Raw genomic sequence first — 16704 nt, forward strand, 5'->3', positions numbered from 1 at the left:
GCGTTCCTCCCTGACGGTTTATGTACGCCACAGCCGTGGCATTGTCTGATTGTACTCGACTAGGAACTCTGCTAGAATATCCTGCCAGTGACGCAATGCCTGGTAAATTGCCCTTATATTCAAAATATTGATCGGTAGGGAGACTTCGTGGGGACTCCTCCGGCCCTGCACCGTGTGGTGAAGGAAGGCTGCCCCCCAAACGATGAGGCTGGCATCGGTCGTGACCACTTGCTATCGAAGCGGCAGGAATGACCTCCCGGGTCTGAAGGAAGAAGGGTGAGTGCACCATGTTAATGAACTTCTCACATTAAGAGGTAACCTGATGCGTCGATCTAGAGATGACGGATTCTTGTCCCATGCCGACAGAAGGGCCAGTTGAAGAGGCCAGGTATGGAACTGGGAAAACGGCACTGCTTCCATAGCTGCCATCATTTTTCCCAAGACACTCATGCCTAGGCGAAGAGAGTGTGGACTTGGGTCAGAGAGAAGGTGGATCCCCCGACGGAGAGAGTTTATCTTTTCCCTCGGGAGAAGGACCCCGGCATGGGTCGTGTCGAACTGCATCCCTAGAAAGGTTAGACGTTGAGATGGGACCAGGGAGGATTTGTCTGTGTTGATCAGCCAGCCTAACCGAGAGAGTGTGTTCAAGACGATCTGGATACTGTGGAGACAGTCCCTGAATGTGGAATCCTTGATTAATAGGTCGTTGAGGTAGGGGATAATTACAATCCCCCTGGCTCGTAGAATGGCCATGACCGTCGCCATTACCTTTGAGAAAACCCTCGGGGCGGAGGCAAGCCCGAAGGGGAGGGAAGTGAACTGGTAATGTGCGTTCTGGAAGGCAAATCGAAGGAACTTCTGATGTGGTGCGCAGATTGGGATGTGAAGACACACGTCCTGAATGTCCACTGAACATAGATATTCCTCAGCTTCCATCGAGGCGATTACCGACCTGAGGGACTCCATTCTGAAGTGCCAGATGCGTACTTGTCAGTTTAGTTGCTTGAGGTCCAGGATTGGACGTAGTGAGCCGTCCTTTTTTGGAACAACGGAAAGATTGGAGTAAAAAACGTAAAACCTTTCCTGAAGGGGGACTGGAACTATGACTCCTGAGCGCAGAAGGGAGGCAATGGCCTGAAGGAAACCGGGAAGCAGAGATGGTTGCGGGGGGCAGGACCTGAGAAATCGTGTTCCTGGCATGGCGTTGAATTCGATTTTGTAGCCGGAGGTCACGATCTCCTTGAACCAGGCATCTTCTATTGCCGAGACCCAAGAGTCTCGGAACAGAAGTAGACGGCCGCCCACACTGGGAGAAGTCCCAGGTGGGAGTGACCCGTCAAACTGAGGAAAATCTGTTGGATCGTGATCGGGATCCAGAGGGCTTGGAAGAGCGACCCTTTGCGCGCCAGTTGGGAGTGGGCCTAAATGTAGGCTTACGTCTCTCTCGCCGTGCTGGGGTACGGTCCTGTAGAGAGGAGGATCCTGGTTGAGCGAACTGACGAAAGGACCGGAACTGAAGGGAATGTCTCCTAGGAAAGGGGCGTTTAGGTCTGGGCTGGGGAAGGGAGGTGCTCTTGCCCTCAGTGGCATCATAAATGATCTGGTCTAACTTAGACCCAAACAGCCTGGAGCCTTGAAAAGGGAGATTAGCTAGTGATTTTTAGGAGGCCGGGTCGGCGTTCCAAGCTTTCAGCCAAAGAATTCTATGGATAGCAATGATATGGCTAGTGACACGGGCTGAACAGGCAGCGGTGTCAAGGGATGCCATGAGCAGATATTTTCCTGCGTGGGTGATCTGATCCGCTAGGTCAGCCAGATCATCCAGGGAAGCCCCCGTTAGAATGCCCTGCCTAAGCTGTTTGGCCCATAAGGAGACTGCTTTTGATACCCAAGTTGAGGCAAAGGACGGACACAGGGAGGTGCCAGCAGCCTCGAAAGCTGACTTAGCCAAGGCCTCAACCTGTCTATCCATAGTGTCCTTGAGGGAGGTAAAGTCTGGTAGAGACAGCACCGTCTTGGCCAAGACACGAGAGATAGGAGGATCCACAGATGGGGGCTCCATCCATTTGCTGACAAGGTCGTGGTTAAACGGGTATAGCATGTCTGTTTCTTTCCAGTGAAGCGCTTTTCTGGATGCTCCCAGTTTCTGAAAGACACCGTCAAATTCTATATGGTTAGAAAAGGTGCGAGCTGGGAACTTAATTCTCTTGAAAGAAAAGGAGTAATCCTGAGAAGGGCTCTCGTCCTCTTTAACATGCAGAGTCTGATTGACGGCCAATATAAGGCTGTCAACCATGTCCTGAATCTTGGAATATTGGTCCGTGTCAGATCCAGAGTCAGAATCTGATGCCGTGTCAGATCCCGGATCGACCTCTGGGGAAGAGGTGTGAGATGCAGGGAGCATTTTGGAGTCTGGAGAGCTGGAAGATGAGCTTGTGTGAGTCCGCTTCAGAGAACGTGCTCTCAGTCTGTCCTTGGGAGGAGGGGGCAGGGGTGCCTGCGAATAGTCCGCGGGAACGTTCGGACCACTGGTGGCTGTGGATAACATAGGCAAGTGTTCTAGGACCTGCACCAGATATTGAGATCCCGTTCTCAGGACGGTCACAGGAGGGCCTCCATAGATAGGGGGGATCCTGGCTCTTCCTCCTTCCCGCACTGACCGGTACTGGACAGTGCAGGAGACGGTGTCGATCCCAGAATCTGGGGGAAGGTCACCGCAGTGACCACCGTCTCCCTCCCAGGCCGCTCCGAGGAGGGGGCTGGGGTGGGGAATAGGCAAGGACTGGCCACCAAGAATCACCCTGAGACACCGTGAGGTGACAGGGGATAGGTCCTGCCCAGCGGGTCCGAGAGTGGGCGATGTGGGGGGGTGGCACACTGCTTTCTCGGTCGCTTGTGAAAGGGGATAACAGGGGACACAGTGTTCCCTGTTAACCCTGAAGAGCTGTATCTGAAAAATAAAGAACAAGGATTAATAAAACACAACAGGGTTGGATCTGTTCGGATCCAGGTCTACCTCCTACAGACTCTAAGCTTAAACTGGTGAGCATGGTGCCTGTAGGTGGGTGTATACTGCGGAGGAGGAGCCTTTTTCCTTTTTTTGCCTAGTGTCAACCTCCTAGCGACAGCAGCATACACCCATGGTCCTGTGTCCCCCAATGAAGCGATAAAGAAAAATGACTGATAACACGATTATCCAAGGCAGAAAGATTATAGCAAAATCACACTTGTATAGATTTTAGTGGTTTTAAAAAAATGTGTAAAATAATTAGATTTGTGTCAGCATTTTCTTAGATCCGCAGCTTTTTATTTTTCCCATTGATGGAGCTGTGAGGGGCTTATTTGTACCATTTTGAGGCATATAACACTTTCATCTTTTTTTATTGCATTTTTTTTCCTGAAGGGGAAGTGACTCAAAAACAGCAGTCCTGACATTTCTACTTTTTTTTCTTTTTTCTGCATTTATCTTTACGGTGAAATAAAATTTATACTGTGATCGATCCGATTTTACGGATACAACCATACCAAATATAAGTATTTTTAAATTTCAGATTGGAAAAAGGGGATGACTTAAATTTTTTTTTTCTTTTGGCATATTTTTTATTTTATTTATGGGACTAGAACCTGCAATCTTTGCTTGCTTGTACCATGTACATACGCTGGTATTGCAGTATATGGGGAAATGGACAATTTTCCATTGAAGCCGGAGCTGGGCTTTATAGGTGCACCATTATGTGGGCCTTTAGAAACTCATCGGCACCGGTCAATGGGTGCAGGAACAGATGCTCACACTGCTTAGAAACATACACATCCCGCTGTCAGTGACTGACAGCAGCATCTATATGGTTAAACAGCAGCGATCACACCTACCTCCTATCGCTGCTGCTAGAACCAGAGCCGGCAGCCGTCCTGTATGGAGAGAGCTTAGCTCCAGAGCCCCCTCCAGACACCGACACCCGATGTGGAAATTACATATACGTCATGTGTTTGCTTTAATGCATTTTTTCTTTTCTCACCTCACCCAAAGTGGACAATTCCTCTAAGGGACGCAGGCAATTAGGAGTGCAGTAACTAAAAGTTTGGACATGCATTTGGTGACTACATTTACCTTCCAGATTTTCAATCTCTTCTATGTTGTTCAAGGCTAAATTCAGATACTCCAGTTTCTTCAGTCGGCCGACATTCTCTGCAATGCAAAAACGAGTGATTAGCCGGGAGCAGCGATTATAGGAACACGGACAAGCAGGGAAGAGGTAAGCACAGAGGAAATAAATAATGTCACTTCCGCCCCTTAATGAACAAAACTCATTTTCTGTATGTATTGGCCAAATGGTTATCACATTTTTAGATTATTTGGCCACGGCCCCACTATCAGTATTTGGTCAGTATTCAGTCAGTTGTTTTTTTCAGGACTAGGAACAATCAGAGAAAAGGTATAATAGAAACTAGTCACCAATTCTGCATTTATCACCCACTCCTGAGAAAAATACTGAACGAATACTGACCGAATACTGATAGTGGGGCTATAGCCTTAAAGTGATTCTTGGATTCACTGTTTTCATACAAATACCCTAAAGTAAATAAATTTTATATATATATACATACACACACACACAATACAGACCAAAAGTTTGGACACACCTTCTCATTTAAAGATTTTTCTGTATTTTCCTGACTATGAAAATTGTACATTCACACTGAAGGCATCAAAACTATGAATTAACACATGTGGAATTATATACTTAACAAAAAAGTGTGAAACAACTGAAAATATGTCTTATATTCTAGGTTCTTCAAAGTAGCCACCTTTTGCTTTGATGACTGCTTTGCACACTCTTGGCATTCTCTTGATGAGCTTCAAGAGGTAGTCACCGGAAATGGTTTTCACTTCACAGGTGTGCCCTGTCAGGTTTAATAAGTGGGATTTCTTGCCTTATAAATGGGGTTGGGACCATCAGTTGTGTTGTGCAGAAGTCTGGAGGATACACAGCTGATAGTCCTACTGAATAGACTGTTAGAATTTGTATTATGGCAATAAAAAAGCAGCTAAGTAAAGAAAAACGAGTGGCCATCATTACTTTAAGAAATGAAGATCAGTCAGTGCGAAAAATTCGGAAAACTTTGAAAGTGTCCCCGAGTGCATTTGCAAAAACCATCAAGCGCTACAAAGAAACTGGCTCACATGAGGACCGCCCCAGGAAAGGAAGACCAAGAGTCACCTCTGCTTCTGAGGATAAGTTTATCCAAGTCACCAGCCTCAGAAATCGCAGGTTAACAGCAGCTCAGAATAGAGACCAGGTCAATGCCACACAGAGTTCTAGCAGTAGACAAATCTCTACAACAACTGGGATTTTTTGGCATAAATTCCTCGTATAAGCCATTCCTGCTAAGCTATATCCACTTTTCACAATGTTGGCATAGCCGGCCCAGCGCTGGCGTAAAAACTTCAAAAGTTGCGACATTTCTGCTCTGCTATGAAGTTACAAAAAAAGTTTTGAAACATTTCAAATAGTTTTATAACATAATTCGGGTGCAAGCTGATCATTGGGGGCAATTCATCATGAATGGCGGGTCTTGATGAGGGGGCATGTTTTACCAGACGATCCTGATTGCTGCCTCTTAACCAATCAGATGAGGTTCTTAGTGGCCTGTGGAAATCATACTCCAGCCTCTGCATGAATTTGATGAGCGGGGGTCCCCACCACCCCACCCAAGCTCCACAAGCTCCACACACTTCTTTTTTCGAGACATGAAAGCTCCAAAAGTTGCATTTGTTTTTGCAACCTAGAGTTGCTCAAAAATCTTGCGACTTTTCAAAGCTTTTTTTCACCAGAAATCTGGAGAAAAAGCTTTGATGAATTGTCTTCTATGTGTTTATAGTCTTCACCCGTTTCTAGATCTCTACTTGCTGCCTTTGAATGAAAAGAATAAATAAATAATCCGGTACTATCTAATCAATAGCGTAGTGGTCACTACTGCTAAGAATCTCTTGGTTTGCTACAATGTATCAGTCAGGAAAGTCACAGAGCATTGTGCAGACTGGATACAACTGTATCCACTTCTCTGCTGAGAGCACTTTACTATATACTACACTGCTCAAAAAATAAAGGGAACACTCAAATAACACGTCCTAAATCTGAATGAATGAAATATTCTCATTGAATACTTTGTTCTGTACAAAGTTGAATGTGCTGACAACAAAATCACACAAAAATCATCAATGGAAATCACATTTATTAACCAATGGAGGCCTGGATTTGGAGTCACCCCCAAAATTAAAGTGGAAAAACACACTACAGGCTGATCCAACTTTGATGTAATGTCCTTAAAACAAGTCAAAATGAGGCTGAGTATTGTGTGTGGCCTCCACGTGCCTGTATGACCTCCCTACAACACCTGGGCATGCTCCTGATGAGGCTGAGTATTGTGTGTGGCCTCCACGTGCCTGTATGACCTCCCTACAACACCTGGGCATGCTCCTGATGAGGCTCAGTATTGTGTGTGGCCTCCACGTGCCTGTATGACCTCCCACAACGCCTGGGCATGCTCCTGATGAGGCTGAGTATTGTGTGTGGCCTCCACGTGCCTGTATGACCTCCCTACAACGCCTGGGCATGCTCCTGATGAGGCTGAGTATTGTGTGTGGCCTCCACGTGCCTGTATGACCTCCCTACAACACCTGGGCATGCTCCTGATGAGGCTGAGTATTGTGTGTGGCCTCCACGTGCCTGTATGACCTCCCTACAACGCCTGGGCATGCTCCTGATGAGGATCACTATTGTGTGTGGCCTCCACGTGCCTGTATGACCTCCCTACAACGCCTGGGCATGCTCCTGATGAGGCTGAGTATTGTGTGTGGCCTCCACGTGCCTGTATGACCTCCCTACAACACCTGGGCATGCTCCTGATGAGGCTCAGTATTGTGTGTGGCCTCCACGTGCCTGTATGACCTCCCTACAACGCCTGGGCATGCTCCTGATGAGGCTGAGTATTGTGTGTGGCCTCCACGTGCCTGTATGACCTCCCTACAACGCCTGGGCATGCTCCTGATGAGGCTGAGTATTGTGTGTGGCCTCCACGTGCCTGTATGACCTCCCTACAACGCCTGGGCATGCTCCTGATGAGGATCACTATTGTATGTGGCCTCCACGTGCCTGTATGACCTCCCTACAACGCCTGGGCATGCTCCTGATGAGGCTGAGTATTGTGTGTGGCCTCCACGTGCCTGTATGACCTCCCTACAACACCTGGGCATGCTCCTGATGAGGCTCAGTATTGTGTGTGGCCTCCACGTGCCTGTATGACCTCCCTACAACGCCTGGGCATGCTCCTGATGAGGCTCAGTATTGTGTGTGGCCTCCACGTGCCTGTATGACCTCCCTACAACACCTGGGCATGCTCCTGATGAGGCTGAGTATTGTGTGTGGCCTCCCCGTGCCTGTATGACCTCCCTACAACGCCTGGGCATGCTCCTGATGAGGATCACTATTGTGTGTGGCCTCCACGTGCCTGTATGACCTCCCTACAACGCCTGGGCATGCTCCTGATGAGGCTGAGTATTGTGTGTGGCCTCCACGTGCCTGTATGACCTCCCTACAACGCCTGGGCATGCTCCTGATGAGGTTGAGTATTGTGTGTGGCCTCTACGTGCCTGTATGGCCTCCCTACAACACCTGGGCATGCTCCTGATGAGGTTGAGTATTGTGTGTGGCCTCTACGTGCCTGTATGGCCTCCCTACAACGCCTGGGCATGCTCCTGATGAGGTTGAGTATTGTGTGTGGCCTCTACGTGCCTGTATGGCCTCCCTACAACGCCTGGGCATGCTCCTCATGAGGTTGAGTATTGTGTGTGGCCTCTACGTGCCTGTATGGCCTCCCTACAACACCTGGGCATGCTCCTGATGAGGTTGAGTATTGTGTGTGGCCTCTACGTGCCTGTATGGCCTCCCTACAACACCTGGGCATGCTCCTGATGAGGTTGAGTATTGTGTGTGGCCTCTACGTGCCTGTATGGCCTCCCTACAACACCTGGGCATGCTCCTGATGAGTCTCAGTATTGTGTGTGGCCTCCACGTGCCTGTATGACCTCCCTACAACACCTGGGCATGCTCCTGATGAGGTTGAGTATTGTGTGTGGCCTCTACGTGCCTGTATGGCCTCCCTACAACGCCTGGGCATGCTCCTGATGAGGCTGAGTATTGTGTGTGGCCTCCACATGCCTGTATGACCTCCCTACAACGCCTGGGCATGCTCCTGATGAGGTTGCGGATGGTCTCCTGTGGGATCTCCTCCCAGACCTGGACTAAAGCATCCGCCAACTCCTGGACAGTCTGTGGTGCAACGTGACGTTGGTGGATGGAGCGAGACATGATGTCCCAGATGTGCTCAATCGGATTCAGGTCTGGGGAACGGGCGGGCCAGTCCATAGCTTCAATGCCTTCATCTTGCAGGAACTGCTGACACACTCCAGCCACATGAAGTCTGGCATTGTCCTGCATTAGGAGGGACCCAGGGCCAACCGCACCAGCATATGGTCTCACAAGGGGTCTGAGGATCTCATCTCGTTACCTAATGGCAGTCAGGCTACCTCTGGTGAGCACATGGAGGGCTGTGCGGCCCTCCAAAGAAATGCCTCCCCACACCATTACTGACCCACTGCCAAACCGATCATGCTGAAGGATGTTGCAGGCAGCAGATCGCTCTCCATGGCGTCTCCAGACTCTGTCACGTCTGTCACATGTGCTCAGTGTGAACCTGCTTTCATCTGTGAAGAGCACAGGGCACCAGTGGCGACTTTGCCAATCCTGGTGTTCTGTGGCAAATGCCAAGCGTCCTGCACGGTGTTGGGCTGTGAGCACAACCCCCATCTGTGGACGTCGGGCCCTCATACCACCCTCATGGAGTCGGTTTCTAACCGTTTGTGCAGACACATGCACATTTGTGGCCTTCTGGAGGTCATTTTGCAGGGCTCTGGCAGTGCTCCTCCTGTTCCTCCTTGCACAAAGGCGGAGGTAGCGGTCCTGCTGCTGGGTTGTTGCCCTCCTACGGCCCCCTCCACGTCTCCTGGTGTACTGGCCTGTCTCCTGGTAGCGCCTCCAGCCTCTGGACACTACGCTGACAGACTCAGCAAACCATCTTGCCACAGCTCGCATTGATGTGCCATCCTGGATGAGCTGCACTACCTGAGCAACTTCTGTGGGTTGTAGAGTCCATCTCATGCTACCACGAGTGTGAAAGCACAACCAACATTCAAAAGTGACCAAAGCATCAGCCAGAAAGCATTGGTACTGAGATGTGGTCTGTGGTCCCCACCTGCAGAACCACTCCTTTATTGAGGGTGTCTTGATAATTGCCAATAATTTCCATCTATTGTCTATTCCATTTGCACAACAGCATGTGAAATTGATTGTCAATCAGTGTTGCTTCCTAAGTGGACAGTTTGATTTCACAGAAGTTTGATTTACTTGGAGTTATATTCTGTTGTTTAAGTGTTCCCTTTACTTTTTAGAGCAGTGTATTTATATATATATATATATATATATATATATATATATATATATATATATATATATATATATATATATACAGTACAGACCAAAAGTTTGGACACACCTTCTCATTTAAAGATTTTTCTGTATTTTCATGACTTTGAAGATTGTACATTCACACTGAAGGCATCAAAACTATGAATTAACACATGTGGAATTATATACTTAACAAATAAGTGTGAAACAACTGAAAATATGTCTTATATTCTAGGTTCTTCAAAGTAGCCACCTTTTGCTTTGATGACTGGTTTGCACACTCTTGGCATTCTCTTGATGAGCTTCAAGAGGTAGTCACCGGAAATGGTCTTCCAACAATCTTGAAGGAGTTCCCAGAGATGCTTAGCACTTGTTGGCCCTTTTGCCTTCAGTCTGTGGTCCAGCTCACCCCAAACCATCTCGATTGGGTTCAGGTCTGTTGACTGTGGAGACCAGGTCATCTGGCGTAGCACCCCATCACTCTCCGTCTTGGTCAAATAGCCCTTACACAGCCTGGAGGTGTGTTTGGGGTCATTGTCCTGTTGAAAAATAAATGATGGTCCAACTAAACGCAAACCGGATGGAATAGCATGCCGCTGCAAGATGCTGTGGTAGCCATGCTGGTTCAGTATGTCTTCAATTTTGAATAAATCTCCAACAGTGTCACCAGCAAAGCACCCCCACACCATCACACCTCCTCCTCCATGCTTCACGGTGGGAACCAGGCATGTAGAGTCCATCCGTTCACCTTTTCTGCGTCTCACAAAGACACGGTGGTTGGAACCAAAGATCTCAAATTTGGACTCATCAGACCAAAGCACAGATTTCCACTGGTCTAATGTCCATTCCTTGTGTTCTTTAGCCCAAACAAGTCTCTTCTGCTTGTTGCCTGTCCTTAGCAGTGGTTTCCTAGCAGCTATTTTACCATGAAGGCCTGCTGCACAAAGTCTCCTCTTAACAGTTGTTGTAGAGATGTGTCTGCTGTTAGAACTCTGTGTGGCATTGACCTGGTCTCTAATCTGAGCTGCTGTTAACCTGCGATGTCTGAGGCTGGTGACTCGGATAAACTTATCCTCAGAAGCAGAGGTGACTCTTGGTCTTCCTTTCCTGGGGCGGTCCTCATGTGAACCAGTTTCTTTGTAGCGCTTGATGGTTTTTGCGACTGCACTTGGGGTCACATTCAAAGTTTTCCCAATTTTTCGGACTGACTGACCTTCATTTCTTAAAGTAATGATGGCCACTCGTTTTTCTTTACTTAGCTGCTTTTTTCTTGCCATAATGCAAATTCTAAGAGTCTATTCAGTAGGACTATCAGCTGTGTATCCACCTGACTTCTGCACAACACAACTGATGGTCCCAACCCCATTTATAAGGCAAGAAATCCCATTTATTAAACCTGACAGGGCACACCTGTGAAGTGAAAACCATTTCCGGTGACTACCTCTTGAAGCTCATCAAGAGAATGCCAAGAGTGTGCAAAGCCGTCATCAAAGCAAAAGGTGGCTACTTTGAAGAACCTAGAATATAAGACATATTTTCAGTTGTTTCACACTTTTTTGTTCAGTATATAATTCCACATGTGTTAATTCATAGTTTTGATGCCATCAGTGTGAATGTACAATTTTCAAAGTCATGAAAATACAGAAAAATCTTTAAATGAGAAGGTGTGTCCAAACTTTTGGTCTGTACTGTATATATTAAAGAACATAAACTTTAAGGAAGGGAAATGCATTTCTTTTACCTTGTGCAATGTTTCTTTTGATATATGACCTACCTTACTGTGAGTGTATTAGGGGCCATAAAAGACAGACACTATTTTTTTTATTATTACTTATATATTTTTGGTCATGAATTTTTTTTGCTTTTACTCCTTAGGGAATTTATGTTGCATAGATTTTTTTATATATATATATATAATCTATAGTTTTATTACTTATTTCTTCCCTAAGGGAAGTAGGTTAAACTGCAGTGATAATTCTCATGGGTCTAGATAAACCAGGCACCTAGGTCATGTGACCTGTTATCTGCCGATCATGTGACCTGTTATCCTGCGATCATTTGGGATCAGTAGAGGCGGCACCAGCAGCATCCCTCCCTCCTTTACATACACTGTCCTCATATGAGCTCTGTGTATAGAGCTGTCAAAAGGCAGGAACACTACAAAACCACTGCGGTCTTTATTTTTTGAGCTGTCTCTGATCTCTATTCCAGCAAGTATACTACAGCGCCCCAACCCGAAAAAGTAAGCAGTGGTCTAGAAAAAGGAGCATTAAAGTTTTATTCTTAGGGCGCAGTCTGTCCGCCGTATAAATCGGACCAAGGTCAGACCGCAGTGCATGGACTGGCCGCGGCTCCCTTGACCTGAGCGTGACAGCTGCTTAGAAATACATGAAGCCGTCACGCTCGGGTTGGGAGAGCCGTCGGCCAGTCCATGCATTGCGGTCCCATTTATACGGCTGTCTGACTGTGCCCTTTGAGATGATGCAAATTGATTATCAGGATGCTGGTTAGTAGTCCATGGCCACCAGACAAGAGCAGTGTGAATAGTGTCCTACCTGCCATCATCTCCGCCACCTCTTTTGACCAGTAGGCCTGGAGTAACGTTATCAATGCATCACACCGGCGATGGCCTTGAAAGGCGCCAAGGCAGGTGGGGGGCAGTTTGCAGGGCTCACATGTGGCATGGCTGCTGGGCCAGGATCCTGCGAGACTATCTGCTATCAATACTAAAACTTTTCATCTATCCAAAACTTGCAGATGGGTGGGGGTCCCAGTGGTCAGACCCCTAAAATGGGGCTATGAAATGCCTCGTTATAATAGTGGTCTATGATCCAGACATCCTCTATGGGACTGCCAGAAATGAGCGCTGCTGTCCCATAGAGAATGAATGGAGTGATGGCCACTGCTCCGCTACCACAGGGCATTCTAGGGGTCCGACCCAATGGGACCCCACCAATCTGCAAGTGTTAATGGTGACAATAACCCTGCTGTAAAAGTAGTATTGATGGCGGTTAAAAGAAAACAGGGATTTTCTCGTCAGCTTCCCTGAGTGAGACAGCATGGCTGACTCCAGACAGGCAAGGTATGCTGGAATTTGTAGTCCTACAGAACCACACACCTATTCTGGGGATGAGGTTGTTCTGGAGGTAGAGGATTTTCAGCTCTCGGCACCATTTGTCCAGGTGCTCGATCCTCTCCAGATCTTGCTGGTGAAGGGAAATTTCCTCCAAGGAGAAGATCTCGCAGTTGTTGTGTTCGGCTCGTCTCCGGATCAGGTCTTCTGTGACTGGGAAGAAAACGACAAAAACAGGAGCTCAGTCCTCAGTGTCGGCTGCTGCTCAGCTCTGCTACATCAGGACACAATCAGTGACTCTGAGCTAATAAAAGATCCACCCCTCGGGTCAGGAGAGCCGCTGGCCAGTGGGTGCAGTGCGACGCCATCTCGCTCCGATTTATATTGCCGTCTGATTGCACCCTCAGGATAAGTGATCAACATCAGATCGGTGGTGGTCCCACACACGGCGCCCCCCACTGATCAGCTGTTTGCAGCACCGGCAGAGGCCAAATCTACACAGTGCGGATCGAAGCAGCACAAAAAGTCGCATGTTCTGCTAAAAATGTCACAAAACTTGGGCAAAAATGCCAAGTACATAAAATCACCCTGGGGGTCCTGAGTGCACAAAAATTTTGTGACTTTTTTTTTTTTTTAAAGTTGCAATTGTTGCATTGGCCACAAAAATTAAAAAGCCTAAATAGTTTATCGCCCTGGATTGGGCTGCATGTTATATTTTATTTTGTAAAACTTTTCAATAAAAATGATATGATAAATTAAACTAAAAAGCCTAACGCTATGTGCACACGTTGAGCATTTGGATGCAGAAATTTCCGCACCATTTCTGCATCTCTTGACAGGAAAAACACAGCGGACAATAAGCACATTTTAGGACAGCATTGAATGCTATAGAGATCAATAATATAGATAATAGATATAGATACACACATTCAATTGCACAACCCCCCCAACATATTATAAAATTGCTCCCTTATGGGACAGCTTTTTATGATTAAATAAATGGAAAAAAATGATGTGGGGTCCCCCCTATTTTTGGTAACCAGCAAAGGTAAAGCAGACAGCTGAGAGCTGACATCAGGCTGGGAAAGTCCCTGGTTATTGGGCCCTTCTCAACCTAAAAATACCAGCCCGCAGCCGCCCCAGAAGTGGCACGTCACATGAGATAATCCAATTCTGGTGCTTCACCTTCGCTCTTCCCGATGCCCTGGTGTTTTGGCAATCAGGATAATGGGGCTTGGGGTTGATGTTAACTGTGAATTGTCCAAAAACCCAGCTGCCATCAACTCCTGGGGTTAGAAATGGAGGGATCTCTATCAGAGAGACAACCCCATTACTAACCCAGTAAAAAAAGAAATGCACACACAAAAATAATTTAGTGAAATAAACACTCCCCGACACTTTCCCTCATTCACCAACTTACTAAAAAAAAAAAAAGTTCTCACGAAGGTCCGACGTAGTCCAGAGCGCAGAGTGACCAGGAACCTTACTGATGTCATCACTCTTCAGACTTTCCTGGTCACTCTGCGCTCCGGACTATGTCGGACCTTCGTGAGAACTTTTTTTTTTTAATAAAGTGGTCAAGGAGGGATAGTGTCGGGGAAGGTTTCTTTTTTTGACTGGGTTAGTAATGGGGGTGTCTCTGTGATAGACACCTCTCCATTACTAACCCAGGGCTTGATGACAGCTGACATCAACCCCAACTACCATTACCCCTAATGCCACCGCACCAGGGCATCAGGAAGAGCTGAGGCTAAGCGCCAGAATTGGCACATCTCATGTGATGCTCCACTTCTGGGGCAGCTGTGGACTGGTATTTTTAGGCTGGGAAGAGCCCAATAACCAGGCACCTTCCCAGCCTGATAATAGAAGCCCGCAGCTGTCTGCTTTATCTCGGCTGGTCATCAAAAATGATGGGGGACCCCAAGTCATTTTTTCATTTATTTAATCATAAAAAGCTCCACAGGGAGCAAATTTATCATATGTCAGGGGGGTTGTGCAATTCTCTGTCTATATCTATTACTATTTCTATAGCATTCACTGCCGCCTAAAATCCGCAGCAAATCCACCATCATTTTTATAACGTTTTTTTACTGATTTCATTAAAGTCAATGGGCGAAAAAAACGCTGCAAAAACGGCGAATGAGAAATAAATCTGCACCAAATCTGCGAGGCACAGATCAGCAGCGTGTGCACACGGCCTAAACGCTCCAAAGATGATACAAAAAAATAATACATAAAAAAAGGGACATTAAAAAAGGCAAAAAAAAAAATAAAAAAATTAGGCAAAAAAAGAGAGTAAAATGCAATAATGGTTCGAGGCCCTGAGGTTTCAATGTCCCCACACCCTCCTAGTGATATAAATGGAGAGGCTGTGCTTTGCAGGTTGTGGTACTACAAGTCCCAGCATGCCACTACTAGAAGTTGTAGTTCACCCGCATGTGAGGCGACACGACACATATACAGATGCATATTACACATGAGGACACTCACTGAGCACCATGGCCGCGGGAGGACGGATGGAGACGTCTCCGCTCCGGTGTGTACTGGCAGAAGCGGCTCTGTAGCCATGGCAACGAGCAGAGGACGGCGGGAGAGACGGACCAAAAAAAATTGCAGCGCGATGTGCTGATATACTGCAACGCTCCGGCAGAAGGCGCTGAGTACACGCGCTGCAGTAAAGTGAGATGTGACTGAATAGCGCTGGCTTTTGCGACATTTCCAGTTTCAGGTGCTGTTAGTGGTTAGAGGGCTGCCATAGCCAGGCCTGCACCTTTATATTTGGGATTTCACCTAAATCTCACCTCAGGTTTTCTATTTTCACCATTCTCGAGTCCCTCCAGGGTTTTTACATCTTATTTTCACTTTTCAAGAGGCGAAATTATTTAAAAAAATTAATTCTGCCATTTCTTTTTTTTTTTTTTGCATTCACCGTACAAGATGAATATGCTGATATTTTATTTGTTTGTTCAGTTACGCACAGATAGATTACAAAGAGATTTTTTTTATTATTATTTATTTATTTATTACATTTTTTATTGCTCTCACCTGATCCAGGCTGATCTTCATATGGCAAACACGGGGGGTCCTTCTACAGGACCCCCAGAGACCAGGAAAAATCCATTGGCACTCTGCAACCATGTAGACACCTTCCCCCCGTTCCAGCGATCGACAGCGGCATCCAAGAGGTTAAACTGCGGCAGACTGGCGCCAGCTGTAGATCCCAGTGGGTGGATGCCGGCTGTATAACACAGCAAAGGGGCCGCGTCATACGTGCAGTGCGCACAGCTGCCATACGGGGTCGCTAGATGCTGCAAAGAGAAGCCCAGGTGGAGTGGCCCCCCGGTGTTGTGTGCCCCCCCAGGCGTCGTGTACCCACCAGTTGTCGTGTGCCCCCCCAGGCATCGTGTGTCCTGCAGGTGTTGTGTGCCCCCCAAGGCGTCGTGTGCCCTCCAGATATCGTATGGCCCCCAAGTGTCGTGTGCCCTCCAGGCGCTGTGTGCTCCCAGGGCGTCGTGTGCCCCTCAGTTGTCGTATCCCCCCCAGGCGTCGTATCCCCCCCAGGTGTCGTGTGCTCACGAGGTGTTGCATGGCCCCAGGTGTTGTGTGCCCCCCCAGGCGTCGTGTACCCACCAGTTGTCGTGTGCCCCCCCAGGCATCGTGTGTCCTGCAGGTGTTGTGTGCCCCCCAAGGCGTCGTGTGCCCTCCAGATATCGTATGGCCCCCAAGTGTCGTGTGCCCTCCAGGCGCTGTGTGCTCCCAGGGCGTCGTGTGCCCCTCAGTTGTCGTATCCCCCCCAGGCGTCGTATCCCCCCCAGGTGTCGTGTGCTCACGAGGTGTTGCATGGCCCCAGGTGTTGTGTGCCCCCCGGTGACTTGTGGCCACTCGTGTCGTGTGCCCCCTCCCAGGTGTCGTGTGCCCCCCAGGCGTCATTACGCCCCCAAAGCGTCTTGTGCCCCTCGGCAACTTGTGGCCACACAGATGTTGTGTGCCCCCCAAGCGTTGTGTGCCCTCCAGGCGTCATTTGCCCCCCAAAACGTTGTGTGGCCCTCAGGTGTTCTGTGGCTCCCAGGCGTCATGTGCTCCCCCCAGGCATCATGTTCCCCTCAG

General features: G+C 47.9%; 1 protein-coding gene across 2 annotated transcripts in view; it reads right to left on the reverse strand.

The window, feature by feature from the left end:
- Positions 1-15179, reverse strand: part of DNAAF11 (dynein axonemal assembly factor 11) — a 97454-nt gene extending 82275 nt beyond the window's left edge. For both annotated transcript variants that reach the window (XM_073679904.1, XM_073679903.1), the window contains exons 1-3: positions 15088-15179; positions 12643-12810; positions 4109-4186 (exon numbers count right to left, since the gene is read on the reverse strand). In XM_073679904.1, the coding sequence (XP_073536005.1) occupies positions 4109-4186; positions 12643-12810; positions 15088-15097 (256 nt within the window). In that variant the 5' untranslated portion in view covers positions 15098-15179. The remainder of the gene's footprint in view (positions 1-4108; positions 4187-12642; positions 12811-15087) is intronic.
- Between the last annotated feature and the right edge of the window lie 1525 nt (positions 15180-16704).

Source organism: Phyllobates terribilis, unplaced genomic scaffold (assembly GCF_046119375.1).
Source record: "Phyllobates terribilis strain yellow unplaced genomic scaffold, ASM4611937v1 Scaffold_4__5_contigs__length_816908805, whole genome shotgun sequence".
Lineage (NCBI taxonomy): Eukaryota > Metazoa > Chordata > Amphibia > Anura > Dendrobatidae > Phyllobates > Phyllobates terribilis.